Source organism: Rhinoraja longicauda, chromosome 4, assembly GCF_053455715.1.
Source record: "Rhinoraja longicauda isolate Sanriku21f chromosome 4, sRhiLon1.1, whole genome shotgun sequence".
Classification (NCBI taxonomy): Eukaryota; Metazoa; Chordata; class Chondrichthyes; order Rajiformes; family Arhynchobatidae; genus Rhinoraja; species Rhinoraja longicauda.
In genome coordinates, this window is record NC_135956.1 from 22,641,409 (window position 1) to 22,663,794 (window position 22,386).

At 46.0% G+C, this 22,386-nt stretch overlaps 1 protein-coding gene across 4 annotated transcripts in view; it reads right to left on the bottom strand.

Moving 5' to 3' along the window:
- Nucleotides 1-22,386, bottom strand: part of LOC144592636 (nucleolar protein 4-like) — a 164,050-nt gene that overhangs the window by 39,163 nt on the left and 102,501 nt on the right. For all 4 annotated transcript variants that reach the window (XM_078397341.1, XM_078397339.1, XM_078397340.1 and 1 more), the window contains exon 8: nucleotides 10,338-10,517. In XM_078397341.1, the coding sequence (XP_078253467.1) occupies nucleotides 10,338-10,517 (180 nt within the window). The remainder of the gene's footprint in view (nucleotides 1-10,337; nucleotides 10,518-22,386) is intronic.

A 22,386-nucleotide genomic window follows, 5' to 3' on the forward strand; every position in this document is an offset into this window, starting at 1 on the left:
TCTTTCTGCTGGTGTCCATCACCTCATCAAGTTACTTTAGTGGGAATGTAGGGAAACAGAAATCACTCAAAGAGTGCTGCAGGAAGTGCTGAGAGGTTAGTAGAGGCTGAAGATCTCTTCACACGGATGAGTACTTATGTGCTTTAGCCCATTAGTCCAAAGGCCAATAACTAACAAGTGGATTTATTCTAAATTATATTTTTTGGCCAGCGTGGTTACATTGACCAAATTATCTCCTTTTGTGCTTTAAATACTTTGATTTTGTGACCTAATTTTCATTCTGTTGCTGGAATTTCTTTGAATATTGTACTAATGCCAGGTCTGATCATTTATCTGCTACATAAACATTGGAGCTCAGAAAAACGTTTAGTGTCATGGATGAATTTTCTTCCAACGCTTTCGGTAACAATTCATTCAGTTGTTTCCAGTTCAAATAATCCTCCTATCCAAAGCCACTCATTCCTACCAATGGGCAAATAATTTGAATCTTCACCAATTCCATTAAGTAACAAACATTCTTCTGTGCCCAACCCACCCATAACACAAGGATTCCCCCATCGGCCATGTTGTCTTGTGCATGCACCAACCCCAGAATGTCAAGCTTCTTCATCCCATTTCCCCTAATATTTATTCTTCAAATTGAGCAAATCTTCACTGTTCTTTAAAGTGAAGACAACAGAAATAGTAAGAAAGAATGGAAAGAAAAGGGGAATGACAATGAAGAGGGTAGAGCACAAGGCAAGCGATGCAAGAAGAAAGATTTAAAGAGATAAAGATAATGGGAAAAGGAGATGAAAAAGTGAGGAAGAGACACAGGAATGGAAATAAAATGGATGGTGGCGATAAGGAAGATGAGAGGTAGAAAATGTGAGCAGAGAAAGATGAATTTAATATTTAGAACAGCATTTAAAGTTGAATAGAGGGGACGAGCAGAACTGAGGAGGCCTGAAGATTCTTCTTTTCAGTGGAACCTCGCCTTCTGTTATTGATTTATTGGAAAAGCATGAGTATATTGCCATGAAATCTCCATCCATTGTTATTAATGAATGGAAATTGTCCCATGATGCCATGTGTTCTATAAGATTTCAACAAATTTTAATTGGAGAGTATAATACTGCTTCTTGCAATATGATGAACTGCCGCCGTATAAATTTGAGTGTTTGTGTAGTGTTAGTCACAAAATAACGATTCAAAGTTATAGTATAATTTGTTCAGTAATCATCCCAAAATGAACAGTCTGAGATTGCATTCCAAGCCATTGCAAGTTTACATGATTTGGAATCTACTTGTGTTTCATGTCACAATCTATAATTTGATCAATCCTGGCCTTAACCATAGTAATCTTCTCTGTTTCCTATTATTTTCTTGTCTACTAATTCAAGAGCAAAAAGGCAGAAACATACCATCTTTACTGCACTGGATAAATTTTAACAAATGTGCCTGTGTTTTACTACTTTTACAGATATACAGATACAAAACAATAATATAATTAAATAATTTTTGACAGTACAAAAGTTAAATATAAGGATATTTTTACATCTCTTATCACAACATTATATTAAAGTTGTGATTATAGGTCAAAAAAGACCAAAACACAGTGTGATAATTGGAATATTGGATTACATTTGCTGTGTCACTGAATGCAAACACAAGGAAATTAAATTCCATTTATATGAAATTCCATTTATTTGTTTGTTGGTCCATCATTAGGAATATTCATTGATTTTCTGTGCATGCCTTAGTTAAAACAATATGTAAGATTTGAGAAGTTTTCCCTCATTCTGCAATTAACACCAAACCAAAGAGCTGCAGTTTGGATATTTTATACGGGACTGGGGCTGATAGCGGAGAAAGGCTGCGGTCAGTGTGTTAACAAGGGATGTCACAATCCGTGGGTCCCAAGATGGCCACGGGACCGCGTGACCAGCCACAAAAGCAAAAACCCCACAGCCCAGTCTCTAGGTTTGTGCAAAGCCACGGCCAGAACAATGGATGGATATTGGCCATGCAGAAACCTGCGAAACCAGGTCGAAGTCCAGACACTGGGGCGCTGACATCAGCATACTCACAATGCCCCAAGCCGACCTACACAGTTAATCTCGTTAAGGGGGCACAATAGCCCATAGAAACCTACCTGGCAGGTGATGGGAAACCAGTTAAACCCATCACCTCTCAACGAGAAACAGATTAACAGACAGTCTAGCCATCACCGGTACCCCCGGACATAACGCAGAACAGAGAGAAAACTCAAATACCCATCTTTGAAACAAAGAGATCCCGAGATCTGGCGGGAGATAGGACGGGTCAGAATTAGTATAACTGGCCACGACTTTTGGGTTTTAAACTCATGCAAGGCAGAAGTCAGAGGACGCAAGTCAAAAGAAAGCACGAAAAACGGACGCAAGAAAGGAAGAAGAAGAGTCAAGCAAGTCAGGAGGGACGCAAGGCAAGCAAGTCGGACGGCACGGAGAACGGAAAACAGCGGAGAAGCAGCCCGAACAGCCAGTAACCCCAGTAATAGCCCCATGGTGAGCATGTACCCCGATCCTGCACATCCTGGACATAGTTTCAGTGTAGAGGGGAGGGTGGTTTAATTAACGTGGGTGTATAAGTAAAGATGTGTTGGCCAATTTTGCGATGTGTCGTACGTTCCCCATCTTACAATCCAGTATATGTCTTGTAGAACTGTGCGTTTATAATTCAGAGTCAAAAGTATTCATGTTTCTGTCTTGTAGAACTGTGCGTTTTATGATTCAGAGTCAAAGGTATTCATGTCATTCGGTATGTGTCTTATAGATATGTCTTATAGAACTGTGAAGAGCATTCATGTACAATAGTCCCGAGTGCTCAATAAAAGCCTTTTTCCGTTTAAACCCTGGTCTTCAAATCTGGTCAGGTGAATTTTTCTGCATTATCAACGCTCCTGCATCTAAGTCCAGTGTCTAGAACCGTAGGGGGTGAGTGGGTCGAACCACTCACGGGGAACCAGTGTGCGCGGCCTGGTCAAGGGATCAGAGCAAGGCACGGGGACCTTAGGCCGGGCAAAAGCTCGGCGCAGAAAACCCCTTACAGATAATGGCGACCACGAAGGGACACTGGCAGCAGGATGATAGTGTGCCGGAAAAAGATTTGAAAACTAGGGACGTAATGGACGAGCGCATTGCGGACTATGTCTTTAGCAAGGTGAATATCACCAAACAATGGATGTGCGTTTTATTAGAGGACAAGCGCCCACTGGATGCAGCAATCCGGTGGACGGCCAGCAAAGCCCACAAGAAAGCTGTGGAAAAGGCGGTCTGGCTGACCTGCTACAAAAAGCAGGTCCAGCTCTTGGACCGCGTGATTGTGGCACAGGCAGCCCAGATTAGGGAACTCCTTGAGGAGGTAGAGGAGAAGGCTGCGGGTGGGCACCAATTGATTGAGGCTCTGGACTCTTTAAACAAGGAGCGCCGGGTCGTGACCAACTGCCACAAGGCCAGGGTAGAGCTGATGGAGTGCCAGATCACTGAGGCTATGCTCAGTGAGGGCAAGCTCAGGGAGCAGTGCGCTTCCCTGAGCCACCAGCTGGAGACCCAGGAAGAGAACCTCAAGGGGATTAGGGCAGCCTATAAAATGGTTTTGGAGGACAGGTCGGAAGGGGCCGACCACGGGGCCTGCCTGCAGGAGATAGAGGGTCTGCGGAGTGCTTTAAATAAAGCAAGCGGGCTGGTTTGTCTGATGAACCCCCCAGCGAGCCAGTCGCTGGCGGTTGCGAAGGTCCCGGTTTCGGTCCCCAGACTCACCGTGGTGGCTTCGGCCCCCAGACTCCGCGATCCCCCTAGCTACGAGGCATCCTGGAAAAGGGGTAGTGTAGGGGAAAGGGAGAGAGAGGAGCTCCTGGTCGAGGACTCGGCACCGGCGCCCATGTGCCCGGTCCTGAAACCAGACGGGGACCCACCGCGCTGAATGGGGACGCCGGACCCATTCAGAGCGAAATCGTGGTGCCCCACAGCTCCCAGCAGTTAAGAGCTATGATCGGGCATGTAGCAAAATTGTCCGAATCAGGGGACCCTTCGCTGCAGTTCAGAGAGATAGAGCAAACCGCCGCAATCAACGGTTGCGACGAGAGAGAACGGGCAAAATTGTTGCTGTTCTCCCTGGACAGCTCGATCCTCCAATGCCTCTCAGATGAGAGTAAAAGAGGGACCAGGACCTACAATCTCCTACGGGACGAGGTCCTGGAAGTCTTGGGGATGGGCGATGAGGGTCCATTTGCCCTATTGGGGAAGACCCTCCAGATGGAGGGAGAACCCCCAAAGGTTTTTGCGGCGCGACTGTGGTCAGTATACCAGAGCAGCTTCCCGCACGTCCCCGCGCGGGATGTCCTGGTCGGGAATGGGAGAGCCCAGTGGCTCCGATGTTTGGTATCAAACAGCCTGGCAGCCGTCAGGGAACAGGCGAAAGCCTGGTTTGATCCCACAAATAGTACAGAGGAGGTGGTTTTGGACCGTCTCACGGTAGGGTATAGGAACACCCGGGGCACGTCCACCCGACTCGTAAAAGGGAAGGTGCACGTGGCGGAGGCTACTGCACCGGCCCAAAAGGAGTGGCGACAGGAGGGTAACCCTACCGCACAGTCCAAGTGTTTCAGGTGCGGTAAGGTGGGGCACAGGCGGAAGGATTGCAGGGCCCACACCAAGGAAGATAGGGTTGGCACCACCCTGCGCGCCGATGTCCCAGTTAAGCCCAAGATTATCGAAACGATGATCGAGGTGATGCGGTCTCTCATGGCCGCACAGGGGAAGGTGGCAGTCGCTACCGGCTCCCCAGGTGCGGGGGGGGGGGCACTGGACATTCCCCAATGACATCAGCCCGCGCAGCCCGCCTATCTGTGTCCTCTCCGCTACGATGCGTGGAAGAGGCCGCTTGTGGAGATGGTAGTGGAGAGGCAAAGGGGCAATTATCTGTTGGACACGGGGGCTTCAAGCACCGTGGTCCACACGGAGGAACCCTTTGACTCTCCCCTGTCTACGGGGGTCCCTTTCGCACTGGCGGGGTTCACAGGGAAGGAACAGGCTGGCGCGCGTTCCATCCCGCTGTCCATTCATTTGGGAGCACTCCGCACCACATGGGAGTGTATCCTGATGAAATGGACAGCAGGGGGTGGGAAGGGGATTAGGGGAAAAGAGGGGAAAGGGACTCTGTGCACCATGAAGCCGCCCGAGGGTTACGACCTCGAGCGCATGGTGGCGGAGGTCCCGGCCGAACTGCAAGAGTGTGTGGGGAACAACCTGAACGCGTTTGCGACCCACAAACACGATTGTGGTAGGGTAGGTAGTTATAAGCCTGGAGCACCGGGGTCAACCACAGGGGCCAGCCCTGTGAGTGGGGACTCACAGCCAAGGATGAGGCAGGTCACGCAGACAGGCAAGGTTGCCTGCGTGAGGGGGGAGGACATTCTCCAGGAATGGAGAGTCTCGCGTTTTGGGTGGGATTCAGACGAGGAAGAGCCTGATCAGCTCGACCAGGGGCTGGATCCCATTACGGAGGAGGAGGAGTCGGAGGGGGACGACAGTAACGTTCTCGACTCAAGCACCAGGAAGGCGGGGGTAGCGGGCGGAGGCTCACCACCTGTAGGTACAGGCAGGGTGAGGCCGGATGCCGCGGGAATACCCAGCACCAAGGGGGCAGAGCTGGATGAGGAGGGGCCAGGGTCGGCAGCTGCGGGGGGTACCCGAGCTGCGACACGGCAGGAACTGGTCCTCAGCCAGGCTGTCCAGGGGGCAGTGTCTAAGGTGACTCTCCGTAGGTCTAGTAGGGAACCCCAACCTAGAAAGTTTCGGCCAGAGGTCAATCACGCCCCGAGGTACGGGAGCCAAGTGAGGAGGAGGGAGCTAGCGTTGCAGAGGAGGTTTAGCCCCCGACAGGCAACGACAGGCTGCGGAGGATCAAAGGTTGGAGACAGCGCGGTGCAGCCGCTGGAGACAACCCGCTGCAGCCCTGACAGGGATTAGCTGAGCCGCCCTGGGAAGGCGGCGCTGTATTATATTTTAGATTAGATAAGGATAAGTAATTTAGATAAGTTTGTGGGGATAGTTTAGTTTAGATAAAGTTGATGCGTCCAGGATGCAGGTGTGGGGTGCGAGCTGGGGGTCAAGAGACCCGCCCGCAGGGGCATTAACAAAGCCAAGCGCTCCCCAAGAGGCTGGCTATACCATATTTTATCTGTTTTCTGGAGTGGAAGGAGGCACTCGTATGGTGGATCGTTGCCACGGCGATCGGATGTGGGTGGGCCTATCGGGGCCGCACCAAGGACATCATCGTCTACGGCTGCTCCGCGACCGATGGGACTGGAAGGAGAGAAGCGGAAGAGACCGCAGTTCACTTTCATGAAGGCCGGTGGCCGGGGTGGCTGGGATCGAACTCTTCAGAGTATTCCAGCGCCCCAGGCTTTGCTTATCGGGACACTTCGTTATTGTGCCCGAGAGTCAAGATCATCGCCCAAAAGATAAGCGCCACCGTTGGCAAAAGGATCTGCCTGGTATGCACGGGAAAGGTCCCCGCAAGCAGGCGGTGGTGGCTGAGGAAAACGAGCAGGACAATGGCCAACTCCACTGTTGAGTGGGAGAGACTTGACAACAACACTCACAGAACTATTTCTGGGACTAAAGAACAGTTGAGTGTGTGTTGGGACAAATGGTGGGAACCGGATGAGGGGATCTATAGGTGTATGTGGGGTTCGAGGTATCGCTGCCCCACGGGCAACAGCATATTTTTCCAGAGACAGTGGCAGGATGACGGTAAGGGGATGAGGTGGGATGTTAGCTCGCGGGCTTGTGGGGTCCCCCTTTCCCCGATCCCGGTAAACGCCACTGAACTCATCACACGACCACGCACAACACCTCCCACAGTTCCGCTGGCAGTAGCACAGGAGGGTGAGTGCCCTAAAACCACTAAGGGGCCCGGGAATGGCCTGGTACTGATACCGACTGACCAGGTATTGTACCAGGGGGTGCACTACGCGGTAGCCTCGGTGATTTTAAACCTCACCGAGGTGCGGTTGCCGGAGTGGTGCCCCAGGGAAACTGAAAGACTGTACCAGGTGCTACTGGCTATATTTACTATGTGCGAAATGTAAAAGAGGGCAGCACCTCAATAACCTGGTATATCAAGGAGAATGGAGAGACCATTACGTGCGGGTGGGCGAGCAGGACCCAGCCGCAAGCTGCTAGGAGGACGGGCCCCCTCCGCACCGAGTGAACTGTGTTTTGCATTGTCCTTTTTCAAAATTGTATAAAGAGTGATTGTGTTGAAGGAATGTACAAAATGTATCGTTTTGCTGTTGTCTTGTTTTCATGTCCTACATTAAAGCTGACACCAGTAGGAGGATGGCGGAGGCATCGGCCTGGGAAGCGGAAGCGGAAGTGGCGGCGCCTAACGGCTGCTGCTCGCTAGCAGTCTGTTCGTCTTTTTTCCTTTTTTTTTGTTGTGTGTCGGTGTTGGGATGGTTTTTGTTTTTTTTTGGTTGTGTATGTGTGGGGGGTGGTGGTGTGGGTGGGGGGGTGGTGGTGTGGGTGGGGGGGTGGGGGAAACCTTTCTCTTTTAGGTCTCTTCCTCACGGCGCGGGGTGCGGCTCGGCTGCGGGGCCTTCCATCGCCCGGTGCGGCTCGGCCGCTGGACTTAACAGTGCCCGGTGCGGCTTGGCCGCGGGGCCTTCCATCGCCCGGTGCGGCTCGGCCGCGGGACCTAACATCGCCCGGTGCGGCTCGGCCGCTGGACTTAACAGTGCCCGGTGCGGCTCGGCCGCGGGGCCTAACATCGCCCGGCGCGGCTCGGCCGCGGGGCCTAACATCGCTGGTGTGGCTCGGCCACTGGACTTAACATCACCCGGTGCGGCTCGGCAGCGGGACTTAGCTGCGCACGGCTCAACCGCAGGGCCTTCCATCGCCCGGCTCGGCCGCGAGACGTTTCAGCGCCCGGTGCGGCTCGGCCGCGGGGACTTCCATCCCCTTACGGGGACTGTGCGGGTCGGTCGGGGACGAGCTGTCTGTCCGTGGGCCTAGGGAAGAGAGTGGAAGTTTTGTTGCCTCCATCACAGTGAGGGGGTGTTTTGAGTCACTGTGATGGACGTTTGTGTTGGGGTCATGTGTCTTGTGTTCTTTTTTTTTGTGTGACTGCTATGTAGTTTCGTTCGGTACCTTGGTACCGAATGACAAATAAAGCTCTGTTGAACTGTTGAACTGTTGAAGTGTAGAGGTAGACATGAAAATGTAAATGTTTGTAATATAGTTTGCCCGGGACACAGGCAGTAAAGGTCAGCTTAAAAGATGGGGACTGTACGTTCGCAATGGAACACTAGTTAGTTAAAACCTCAGGGATCTGGATGTGGAGAATCGGGAAAACATTGCTCAACCACCTTATTTAATTGATTCGACAAACTGGGGTTATGCAAATCAACAGGAGGGACTGTAAGATTTGAGAAGTTTTCCCTCATTCTGCAATCAACACCAAACCAAAGAGCTGCAGTTTGGACATTTTATACGAAACTGGGGCTGATAGCGGAGAAAGGCTGCGGTCAGTGTGTTAACAAGGGATGTCACAATCCGTGGGTCCCAAGATGGCCACGGGACCTCGTGACCAGCCACAAAAGCAAAAACCCCACAGCCCAGTCTCTAGGTTTCTGCAAAGCCACGGCCAGAACAAAGGATGGATATTGGCCATGCAGAAACCTGCGAAACCAGGTCGAAGTCCAGACACTGGGGCGCTGACATCAGCATACTCACAATGCCCCAAGCCGACCTACACAGTTAATCTCGTTAAGGGAGCACAATAGCCCATAGAAACCTACCTGGCAGGTGATGGGAAACCAGTTAAACCCATCACCTCTCAACGAGAAACAGATTAACAGACCATCTAGCCATCACCGGTACCCCCGGACATAACGCAGAACAGAGAGAAAACTCAAATACCCATCTTTGAAACAAAGAGATCCCGAGATCTGGCGGGAGATAGGACGGGTCAGAATTAGTATAACTGGCCACGACTTTTGGGTTTTAAACTCATGCAAGGCAGAAGTCAGAGGACGCAAGTCAAAAGAAAGCACGAAAAACGGACGCAAGAAAGGAAGAAGAAGAGTCAAGCAAGTCAGGAGGGACGCAAGGCAAGCAAGTCGGACGGCACGGAGAACGGAAAACAGCGGAGAAGCAGCCCGAACAGCCAGTAACCCCAGTAATAGCCCCATGGTGAGCATGTAGCCCGATCCTGCACATCCTGGACATAGTTTCAGTGTAGAGGGGAGGGTGGTTTAATTAACGTGAGTGTATAAGTAAAGATGTGTTGGCCAATTTTGCGATGTGTCGTACGTTCCCCATCTTACAATCCAGTATATGTCTTGTAGAACTGCGTTTATAATTCAGAGTCAAAAGTATTCATGTATATGTCTTGTAGAACTGTGCGTTTTATGATTCAGAGTCAAAGGTATTCATGTCATTCGGTATGTGTCTTATAGATATGTCTTATAGAACTGTGAAGAGCATTCATGTACAATAGTCCCGAGTGCTCAATAAAAGCCTTTTTCCGTTTAAACCCTGGTCTTCAAATCTGGTCTGGTTGAATTTTTCTGCACTATCAACGCTCCTGCATCTAAGTCCAGTGTCTAGAACCGTAGGGGGTGAGTGGGTCGAACCACTCACGGGGAACCAGTGTGCGCGGCCTGGTCGAGGGACCAGAGCAAGGCACGGGGACCTTAGGTCGGGCAATAGCTCGGCGAAGAAACCCCATACAAATATTAATATCATGATGAAAATCCACTAAAATTATACCAGGATCGAGATGTGATAGTTACAAAGACCTGTAAACTGTGTTCAATGGCTCTCTAAAAACCCCTGTGGAGTCCAAGATGCTGTAAGATTTTGAGACAACAGATTGTCAAAGGTTATCTCTACTGGTTTATTAATCAATAATAGTGTATATCCTGAAAACTATTGGTAAACTGACAGGAAATGTTGAAGAATTGTTTTCACAGGGACCATTTTTAGGAAATGGGACAGAGTACCACAAGACATTATTGAGGCAGCATACAACTTTGTTTTGTGTTTGAAAAGGAAGTATAAAAAGATGTAAGGAACTCTATGGAAGTAAGATTATAATAATCCTAAAATGAAGAGTCAGCATTTGCGTATGCAATAAATGAAGTGGTTCCCCTGCACTACAATTCCTTTTATACAACTGAACATGAGAAAATAAATTATTTGGATATATCCAATGATCTATCCCTTGTGAAAACATGTCTTACTTACTTTCCTATTGTATTAAGGTACATAGTATCATGGCACATACTGGAAAGCCCTGTTACTTACATTAAAAGCTTTTAGGCGTTCCGATTCTGCTCCATCTGATTCAATAATCCTCTCAATGTCATCATGGTCATCTTGATCATCATCATCTTCAATAATTCTACTCACAGTCAGATCTTCAGGGCCACCTCCAACGCTTTCATTTCTAAGTGACTCATAGCTGGAATAGCTGTGTGCAGGTGACTGAATCAGGGAAAACAGGGACATGACACAGAATTATTGGATGATTTACACACTAAATTATTGATAAAAATAACTTAATATTTAAACAAAAATGAACATCTTATTTTTGCATAACATAATTAGACAACACAACTTTAAACATTAAATGGATCGATGTAATTCAAAAATGTAATAAATAAGAAGTAACTTTTTATATTAAATGTTTCACATTACAATGAACAGGGATGTCCCAACTAGTAATTCAAGATTTGGTAATCTGAACCACAAAGTTCAGTCTAACATGTACTTATGTTTTAATAACTCATCTAATTTGAATTTCATGGGACTGTAATTTTAAACATTTTACTGATGTGCAAAAGTGTTCTATCAGAACACTTTTGCACATCAGTAAAATGTTCAATAATACTCAGTATAGATTCTGCCATGACCACTTGGCTTCAGACCTCATTGCAACTTTGAGCCATATTTATACAAATGAGTTGAATTCCATAGGGTTGGTAAGAGTGACTGCCCTTGACATAAATTACATACTACTTAAAAGTCAATGTGGATCATGTAGAATTCTCCAGTAAATGGAATTGTGACCTCTGCACAAAGGATATTGATGAATACTTTGGTCCTAGAACATAAACACTTGGTTTCACCATTGTAGCAGCCAAGCCCTACTATCTTGAGCTGTTTCATCAATGGCCTTCCCTCCAGCATAAAACTATGTTTCCAAATGACTGCACAGTCGATTGTTGCATTTGTAATTCCTCAGATGCTGAAGCAGTGCTGGCTGCAAGATCAAGACAACATCCAGATTTGGTTAAAAACTACCAAGTTTTATTTGTAAACCACAAGTGACATCAAGGACAGTGCAGATGTTGTGGGCCGAAGGGTCTTTTCCTGTGCTGTACTGTTCTATGTTCTCTTTATTTCATGCGTTCAATGGTTTAGAATGTCAAATAACCACATAAACATTGAATGTAACAGGAGACCCTGCAACTGCACGGAGCCTCATTCCTAGGCTCTAGCGGGTACTTCGAGCCGGAAAGACCTGGGGAAGTTTGGGAAAATGGAAAACTTGAGCACTGAGTGCAAGGAATGTGCACCACCAAGGAATATCTGGACTAATCAATCTTGACAGCCATCTGTATCTGTAAACTGCAACGCAAAGAAAATTTTTGTGACAGCAATCGGCATTGCAAGGTTCAAAAATGATAGCTTAAAGAAATTGTTGAGATTATAGTGAAGAGCAGCTGCTGGAGCCCTGTAGGCCAATGTTAAATAGTTTAAGAGGAGAAAGGATTTTAGAAATTAGACACAAAATGCTGGTGTAACTCAGTGGGGCAGGCAGCATCTCTGGAGAGAAGGAATTGGGTGACATTTCGGGTCGAGACCCTTCTTCAGGACCTGAAGAAGGGTGTCGACCCGAAACGTCACCCATTTCGTCTCTCCAGAGATGCTGCCTGTCCCGCTGAGTTACTCCAGCAATTTGTGTCTAACTTCGATTTAAACCAGCATCTGCAGTTCTTTCCTACACAAAGGATATTAGAACCCTATTCAAATCTAAAATGAAAATAAATTCAAACCCATCTCAATCACAACCAATCTGCACCCAACCACAGTCTAAGGCCATAATTTTTAACCTACCTTCCCTGCCCAACCTGAAAACAGATAGTTGGCCTGGCTCAAGCAAGTAATTAGGGTGGGAGAGGATACCAAAGTGATGCAAACATTTGTGATAAAATTCCTCCCAGAAAATTGTTGTTTACTGAGTAGAAAATTTTAAAAGCATCAAAATCCTTTTTAAAACATGGCACAGATTTCAAGTCTGAATATTGTTTAGTTAGAATTTGCTTCAGTTGGAACCATTTTCAATCAAAACTGCTACGTGATTGAACCTTTCCAATAACTAGGGCATTACTTATTTGTTGGAGGTAGACACAAAATGCTGGAGTAACTCAGCGGGACAGGCAGCATCCCTGGAGAGAAGGAATGGGTAACGTTTCGGGTCGAGACCCTTCTTCAGACTTATTTATTGGTATTGGTGTATTGTCATGTGTACCAAGATACAGTGAAAAACTTTGTTCAGATGCTATCCAGTCAAATCATACTATGTATTATTTCAATCAAGCCATACACAAGTACAACAAGTAGTGCAAAGAGAAAAATACCAGAGTACAGAATGTAGTATTACAACATTATACCAGTACAGTTAAAGAGAAAGTACAAATAAAAATAATGCAAGAGACGCAATGAGATATTTGGGAGATCAGGACTACACCCTAGCTTTTGGAAGGACCATTCAGTAGACTGATAACAGCGGGAAGCTGCAGTTCCTGTATCTGGTGGTATGCACTTTCAAGCTTTTGTATTTTCCATCTGACAGGGGAGGGGAGAAGAGGGAATGCCCAGGCAAATATTGTCCATGATTATATTGGCTGCTTTGCCGCGGCGGTGTGAATTATAGATGGAATTGATGGTGGGGAGGCTGGTTTTATGTGATGAACTGGACTGTATCCATAACTCTCTGCAATTGCTTGTGGTCTTGGGCAGAGCTGTTGTCAAACCAAGCTGTGATGCAATCCGATAGGATGCTTTCTACAGTGCATCTATAAAAGTTGGTAAGAGTCATTAGAGACATGCCAAACTTCCTTTGTCTTCTGAGGAAATAGAGAGGCTGGTTTGCTTTCTTGGTCATTGCTTCAATGTGTTTGGCCCAGGACAAAGTGTTGGTGTTTTCTATGCCCAAGGACTTGAAGCTCTCGACCATCTCCACTTCAGCACCATTGACGCTGGCTGGGGTGTGCACACCACCTTGTTTCCAGAAGTCAATAACTAGCTCCTTCATCTTGCTGACATTGAGGGAGGGGTTTTTGACTTGTTACTAAGATCTCTACTCCCTCCTTTACTACATCTTGTCATTGTTTGAGATCCAGCCCACTACAGTGGTGCCAGCTGCAAACTTGTAACTGTCATTTATAATATTTATTTTGTAAATATTTATTATGTAACGGACAGTGAAGAGCAGGGTTAAAATTCCAAGTAGCAATAAAGAGAACTCTTATACTTAGACTCCATTTGCTCACTTTCCTCAGATTCCTGCTGGGAATATGGCTCACTAGAAAAATGCAAGCACCACACAACTCTCCAATCCTATCTAATTTCTCACAAAATCAATATGGACTGGCAGAGCAATTCAAATGATCAGAGTATAGTCCTTGTGCAAATTTGTCATTGTTGCTTTTTGTGAAAAAACATGAAATGCCATGTTAACAGCTTTAATGAACTTATTTGTGGACATTCATTTTGTTCTCCCCTAACAGTATCATTGCAATTTAGTTCCTAGAAATTTAGCATTGAATAAATGATTGAAAAAATTCAGATACTCTAAGTAATCGTGGTCAGTTATTTCACTCTATTTTGCCAATGCAGATTACACAGATTGCCCAAATTATAATGTTTCCAAACTTCCTACGTTATAATAAATGCTGAGCAAATGCTATACAAAAATCATGTAGTAAATTTAAAAAAAGTTAAGTTAAAGATCTTCTGGATCAACAGTTGAGAGCAGAATTTCAGAAATGACATATATTTTGAATTTAAATACTTTGAATAAAAAATGTACACTAATTACATGATTGTTTATTTACTATTAAGAATTCTTTTTCAAGAAATGGAATGGTTACATGCAAAATCTCTTCAGTGCAGACATCATAACTTATTAACGACACAAAGATTTTTAATCTTAATTTTCAGATTAAAATCTACCTGAGATGAAATTATTTAAAAATAGTACGTTTAATATAAAAATAATAAGAATTTTAAACATTGGTAAAGGCACAAAATTAGTTATTTTAATCATCTATTCACTCTATACATTGCATGACAGGCTTTTCTGTTGAAATCAAAACAAGAGCAGAGCTTGGAATGTGTAGCTAATCCGTATCATTAATTTCACATTCACTTTAATGTTCAATCATGTCCAATAATGGTGAGGGATTGAGTTCAAAGCTTGGATGGTTTTAGAGCTTATTTTCTTCACCCCTGGAAGCACTCCCTCTCTATCTTACAAACTGTAAGTGTGCTGCATAGCCTCAACAGAATCCGTTCATTTAACAGCCTTTTATCTCTGGTTGGTTGCCTGTAAGAACATTCTTTCTTTTGGGTCAAAACAGTAAACCGAGGCCAGAAAAAAAACGTGACATCGGCCGCCTCAAATTTTCCACCCCCCTGACTAACTCTAACCTCTCCCCTCCTGAACGTGCAGCCCTCAACTCACTCCGTAACAACCCGGACTTAATAATTAAACCCGCTGACAAGGGAGGGGCTGTGGTAGTCTGGCGTGCTGACCTCTACCGCACCGAGGCCAGAAAAACCCCCACTAGAACTTTTTATTTCAAACTGCCGGCGTGACATCGGCCGCCTCAAATTGTCCACCCCCCTGACTAACTCTAACCTCTCCCCTCCTGAACGTGCAGCCCTCAACTCACTCCGTAACAACCCGGACTTAATAATTAAACCCGCTGACAAGGGAGGGGCTGTGGTAGTCTGGCGTGCTGACCTCTACCGCACCGAGGCCAGACGACAACTATCAGACACCTCTTCCTACCTATCCCTGGACCATGACCCCACCGATGAACACCAGACCTTCATCAGCAGCACCATCACAGACCTCACCAACTCCGGCGAACTACCCCTCAGTGCCTCCAATCTCATAGTTCCCCAGCCCCGCACGGCCCGATTCTACCTCCTACCCAAAATCCACAAACACAATTGTCCCGGCAGACCCATTGTCTCTGCCTGCTCATGCCCCACCGAACTTATCTCTACCTACCTCGACTCCATCCTATCCCCCCTGGTCAAATCCCTCCCCACCTACGTCCAAGACACCTCACACGCTCTCCATCTCCTGGATAACTTCCGGTTCCCAGGCCCCCACTCCCTCATTTTCACCATGGATGTCCAGTCACTCTACACTTCCATCCCCCACAAGGATGGTCTCGAAGCCCTCCGTTTCTTCCTCGACCGTAGAACCAGCCAATCCCCATCGACCAACACTCTCCTCCGCCTAGCAGAGCTGGTTCTTACCCTCAACAACTTCTCCTTTGACTCCTCCCACTTCCTCCAAACCAGAGGCGTAGCTATGGGCACTCGCATGGGCCCTAGCTACGCCTGCCTCTTTGTCGGGTACGTCGAACAATCCCTGTTCCAGACGTACACTGGCCCCATCCCCGAACTCTACCTCCGCTACATCGACGACTGCATTGGTGCTACCTCTTGCACCCATGCAGAACTCACTGACTTTATACACTTCACCTCCAATTTCCATCCTGCCCTTAAATATACCTGGACTATCTCTGACATCTCCCTCCCGTTTCTGGACCTCACCATCTCCATCACAGGAGAAAAATTAGTGACGGACATTTATTACAAGCCCACCGACTCGCACAGCTATCTGGACTACACTTCTTCCCACCCGGTCCCCTGCAAAAAGTCTATCCCCTACTCCCAATTCCTCCGTCTACGCCGCATCTGTGCCCGGGATGAGGTGTTTCCGACTAGGGCTTCCGAGATGTCCTCGTTTTTCAGAAAACGGGGCTTCCCCTCCTCCATTATAGATGAGGCTCTCACTAGGGTCTCTTCTACATCCCGCAGCTCCGCTCTTGCTCCCCATCCCCCCACTCGCAACAAGGACAGGATCCCCCTCGTTCTCACCTTCCACCCCACCAGCCAGCGGATCCAACATATCATCCACCAACATTTCCGTCACCTACAACAGGACCCCACCACTGGCCATATCTTCCCATCCCCTCCCCTCTCTGCATTCCGCAGAGACCGTTCCCTCCGCAACTCCCTGGTCCACTCGTCCCTTCCTACCCAAACCACCCTAACCCCGGGCACTTTCCCTTGCAACCGCACGAGATGCAACACCTGTCCCTTTACCTCCCCCCTCAACTCCATCAAAGGACCCAAACATTCTTTCCAGGTGAGACAGAGGTTCACCTGCACCTCCTCCAACCTCATCTATTGCATCCGCTGCTCTAGATGTCAACTCATCTATATCGGCGAAACCAAGCGCAGGCTCGGCGATCGCTTCGCTGAACACCTGCGCTCGGTCCGCATTAACGCCACTGATCTCCCGGTGGCCCAGCACTTCAACTCCCCCTCCCATTCCCAGTCTGACCTCTCTGTCATGGGCCTCCTCCAGTGCCATAGTGAGGCCCGCCGGAAATTGGAGGAGCAGCACCTCATATTTCGCCTGGGCAGTTTGCGGCCCGGTGGTATGAACGTTGACTTCTCCAACTTCAGATAGCTCCTCTGTCCCTCCCTTCCCCTCCTCCTTCCCAGATCTCCCTCTATCTTCCTGTCTCCACCTATATCCTTCCTTTGTCCCACCCCCGACATCAGTCTGAAGAAGGGTCTCGACCCGAAACGTCACCCATTCCTTCTCTCCCGAGATGCTGCCTGACCTGCTGAGTTACTCCAGCATTTTGTGAATAAAAGAATATCTATATTTAGAAGCGATCTTAAATCCCTGTGATCTAGTTCATCAGTCGTTGAAGACAATTTACACAATTCAATTTTGGCAAAATCACTTACCTGATTTTCCAATCTGTCCACATGGTAAGCTAGCTGTCACTGGGTGACACAGAAAATGATTCTAATATTATAGTCAGGCTGGATCCAACTAACAAATAGGCTGCTTCATGAATAAAGAAGGTGGCACAGTGGTACACAAGGTACCAAGGCCACCTCATGTTTAGCAACTCAAGTTTGATCCCAATGTCTGTTGCCAATAGGTATGGATTTTCAGGATTTCCCAATGATCACGTGGGTGTGTCCTCTGGGTGGTCTAGATTTCAACCATATCCTGGATAGGATGCTGGTAGGTGTAATTTGCCTCCTGCAAATTACCTCTAGTCGAGGTGAGTGTTAGGAAAATCAAAGAGGAGTTAATGAGTAGGTGAAAGACAATAGGTTAACTAAGTGTACATCAGGACACCAAACGCCAATAGAATCAATGTGCTGTGTGGTCTCCTTCGTTGTCATAAGAAAATATGAAACTTGTGAATAAAGAGATTGGGCCCAAAACTCCAAGACGTGGACCGAATAGAACAGTTTCAAGAAGGAAATTAAAGAAAACAGAATCAAATCTCATAATTGTGCCGCTTAGGAACAGACTCTTCAGCCCATGAAGTCTGTGCTGAAAATGAAACCAAGATTAACTAATCTCACTTGCCTGCATGTGCTCCAAATCCCTTCAAACTCTGCACATTCATGTGTCTATCTAAAAACCCATTAAACACATCTTCCACCACCACCTTTGGCACCCTTGGGCACCTAAACTGTGTAAAAAACTTGCCCCGCACATATCCTTTAAACTTTCTTCCTCTGTCCTGAAACCTATGCCCTTAACATTTCCAATCTGGGAAAAAGGTTCTGCCTCTCTTAATTTTATAAACTTCTAATAGATCTTCCCTCAGCCTCTTGACACTCCAGAGAAAACAATCCACGTTTGTCCAACCTCTTCTTATAGCTGATAGCCTCTAATCCAGGCAGCATCCTGGTAAAACTCTTCTGCACCCTCGCCAAAGCCTTCACATCCTTCCTTTAATGGGGTGCCCAGGCTAAATTTATTAACTTAAAAGTATGGATCAACAAGAAATCAAATTATCCATTTGCAAAATATTTTCAAAGTAACATTTTTATTGCAAAAGTAAACATGGTCAGGATATGCAACTCAGAAAATAAACTTTGCTTAGGATAAAATGAATAAAATAAAAACTTCTAACAAAGTAAGGCAGCTTTGAATTGAATTCCAATATTGTTGACTTTCAATAATGCACAATAATTTATTACTATTTCTATGCTATATGAAGGCGTTGTTCGGATTGAGTTCATTTTAGCTTTGAAGTATTTTCTAGCAAGTTCCTGAAGGGTTAACCGAATGTTAGTTTGAGCTATCGAGCATTAGAAAGCAAGCCGCTTAACAAACAATGGTCCTGTTTTTTGTAGGTGGGTCAAAAAGTGACTTTAAATCTACAGTAGGACAGCTATTGAATTGGAAGAAGCAATTATCATCATAATTAACTGCACACTGCAATTAGGAAACATTTAAATAGGAACTAGAGCTTATGCTGTTATGACAGCTGCTAAATAAAAAAGAATGCAGAAGAATGAGTTTAGTAAAACGGTGAGGTAAATTTACTAACAATGTGATAAAAAATATGCTATTCACAGTTTAGGAAGAGAAAGGTCTCGGTATTTATGCTGCATGGTATGGGAGGTGTCAGTAAAAGTAGTCCACCACCATGGTACTGGGCTTGTAGATACAGAGGTAGAAACCTCACTCTATAGCCCATCAGAATTTCAGTTAGCTATTAGTGAAATCCTGCAGCCTGGGGTTATTCCAGTGAGAAGTAGGTGAAATGACACATATCAGAAACAAAGCATAAGCACAAAAGGGCAAGACTCTACCAACCCACATGCACGATGTTTAATTATTGTACAATAGATGAAATACCTTTACTGCACTTGTTTTACACAAGTTAAAATAAAACTAGATTTCACATATGGTGATATTAAATTGGAAATAAAGAACCAAGAATGAATAAGGAAGAGAAAGATTTGGTGCAAATAGAGTTTTACATCTAATGTGTTAATTACAGCAGCCTTTTATATTTGTCTTCTAATTTTGTTTTATAGCAGGATTGTTTGGAGTTCATATTTAAGATTACAACTGAGAGGTCAGAACCACTATTTATTTTCCTTGGCTTCTTGGGCTTGTAATCAAGTGTCTGATTAATTGAAATTGATCAAATATAGAGAATGAAAGTATTGAAATTGATTAAAAAATGCAGCATGGAAAGACGCCCTTTGGCCTTTGTTCCACGCCCTACACATTGGGGGCAATTTACAGAAGCCCAGTTAACCTACAATCCCACACATTTAGGATATGTGAGGAAACTAGAGCACCCAGAAGAAATCCACACAGTCACAGAGCAAATGTGCAAATTCCACACAGACAGCACCTGAGGTCAGGATCGAACATGGTTCACTAGCGCAGTGAGGTAGCATCTCTACCAGCTGCACCACTGCACTGCCCACTGTGCCAGTTCTCAAAGAAAAGGACCTTCTATGAATTCAGAATAGATTCATTGGACACTGAGCGGATAAAGTCTACTTGAATTCATAATATACATAGAAAACTGAAGGAGATTATACTATTCTATCCTAGCCTGCTTGTTAGATCTCAGCCCTCTTTGCATTCTCAAGGAGCCTGCTAACATTATTATGTGAGTCAACTCAAATATGGTTATTGCAAAATGCACAAGTACAGTAAAATACAGGCACAATTAAAAATCTTGCTTGCAAGCAGCATAACAGACACATGGAATGACACGTGAAAGGGGGGGTCGGGAGAAATGGGTGCTAGTCCAGGTGGAACACAGGGAAGGTGGGGGGTAGGAAAGAAGGGTTGTTGTAGAATAGTTACTTAAAATTGGAGAATACAATGTTCATACCGTTAGGTGGTAATCTACCCAAGCGGAATATGAGGCATTGTTCCTCCAGTTTGTATGTGGCCTCACTCTGGCAATGAAGGAGGCACAGGACAGAAAGATCAGTATAGGAATGGAATGGGTAATTAAAATGGTTAGAAATCAGGAGATCCAGCAGGTCTAGGTGGACCAAGCACAAGCGTTTGGCGAAACGGTCGTCGAGTCTACACTTGGTCTCATTGAGATAAAAGAGACCACATTGGGAACACCGAATGCGGATGAGGTTAGAGGAGGTGCACGTGAACCTCTGTCTCACATGGAAGGACTGTCAGGATCCCTGGATGGAGTTGAGGCATAGGGAGCGATAGGACACAGAGGAGATGTGGGTGAGGGATCCATCTATGACGGCAGGGTTGAAAAAAGTGTTGTCCAGATAACTGTGTGATTCGGTGGGTTCTGTCACCTGTGATGAAGACAGAGAGATCAAGAAAGGAGAGAGAGGTGTCAGATATCTAAGTGAACCTGATGGCAGGTTGGTAAAGTTAATGAAATCAACAAGTTCCACAAGGGTGCAGGAGGCAGCCCTGATGAAGGTAGTGGAGAAAGAGTTGGAGGATGGTGTCAGTCTATGTTTGGAACAAGGATTGTTCAACATAATAAAGAGAAAGGCACACATTGCTGGGGACCATGTGAGTGTCCATCGCTACGTCTTCAATTTGAGTGGAAGTGACCGTTCAGAGAAGATGTTGAAGTAGAGTTCTGCCAGGCAGAGGAAGGTGTTAGTAGAGGGAAACTCTCTCCAAGGAAGAAACAAAGGCCTTAAGACATTTGGAGGTGTAAAGTCAAGTCAAGTCAAGTCAATTTTATTTGTATAGCACGTTTAAAAACAACCCACATTGACCAAAGTGCTGCACATCTGATTACATGGTAATGGTAAAGATGAGGCAATGGGGGCCTAGGAATTGAAAATTATTGAAGAATTGAAAGGCATGTGAGAGTCTGGACAAAGGTGGGAGATAGGATGAAATATTTTGGAAATTAGTTCTGTGGGGCACAAGCATGCAGATACAAGGGTCTACCAGGGCAGTACTATTTGTATATTTTGCTAAGGAGATAGAAGCAGCCAGTGGGGGGGTAGGGAACTATAAGGTCGGTGGCTGTGGAGGGGCGATTGCCAGAGGTGATGAGATTGGTAACAGTCTGGGAGATGATGGTTTGATGTTCGTCGGTGGGGCATAGTCAAGGGTAGGTATGAGGAGGTGTCTGAGAGCTGGTGCCTACCCTTAGCTCGGTAGAGGTCAGCCTGCCAGACAACAACTGCACCTCCCTTTTAGGCGGGTTTGATGATAATGTTGGGATTGTTACTAAGTGACCGAAGGGCTGTGCATTCAGAGGGGGTGAGATTGGAGTGGGTAAAGGAGGTGGAGAAGTCAAGACAATCGATATCACGCCGGCAGTTGGAAACAGAAAGGTTCAGAGAGTTTAGTTTACTTTAAAAATACAGCGTGGAAATGGGCCCTTCGGCTCACTGAGTCCACGCTGATAATCAATCATCCGTACAGTAGTTCCCCTACTCGTAAACTCCGCATGGACAGCATTGACTGCCATTGATTCCCCTAAGTTCTCCAGTCCTCATGTCTTTCTCTATGGTAAAATTTGAGGAAAAATACTCATTGAGGACCTTGCCCATCTGCTGTGGCTCCAGACAGAGATGACCACTTTGATTGCCGTATCTCTTTCGAGTTATTCTTTTTCCTTTAATGTACTTAAAAATCTCTTTGGAATATCCTTAATATTACCTGCCAGAGAACAAGCTGCCTGAGGTAGTTGAGGCAGGTACTATAACAACATTTAAAAGACATTTGGACAGGCACATGGATAAGAAAGGATTAGAGGCATGTGGTCCAAGCATGGGTACATGGGACCAATGTAGGTTGTACATCTTGGTCGGTTTCGGCAGGTTAGGCTCTTTCCCATGCTCTGTGACTCTATGCCTCTAGCCCTGTTTATGCTGTCATTTTCAGCATGAATTATTATTTGATAAACCTTTCCTTTAAGTATATATTTTTTAAATACACATTTAAACAATCATTTTGCTTTCTCTATCCTGCTTGAAAACGTTCGGAATTTGCTGGATTGCAATTTTGATTGCAAGTGATTTTATTTTGGTGGCCAAAGATAGTATTACAATCTTTTCTTCCGAATGCCTACCAACCTACATTTGAGATATCTCACATACCCTGCAACAGTTCCCAGGCCCCCATTGCCTCATCTTTACCATGGACGTCCAGCTCCTTTACTCTCCATCCCTCATTTGGAAAGTCTCAAGGCCCTCCGGTTCTTTCTTGAACAGAGATCTAATCAGTTCACTTATACTAACG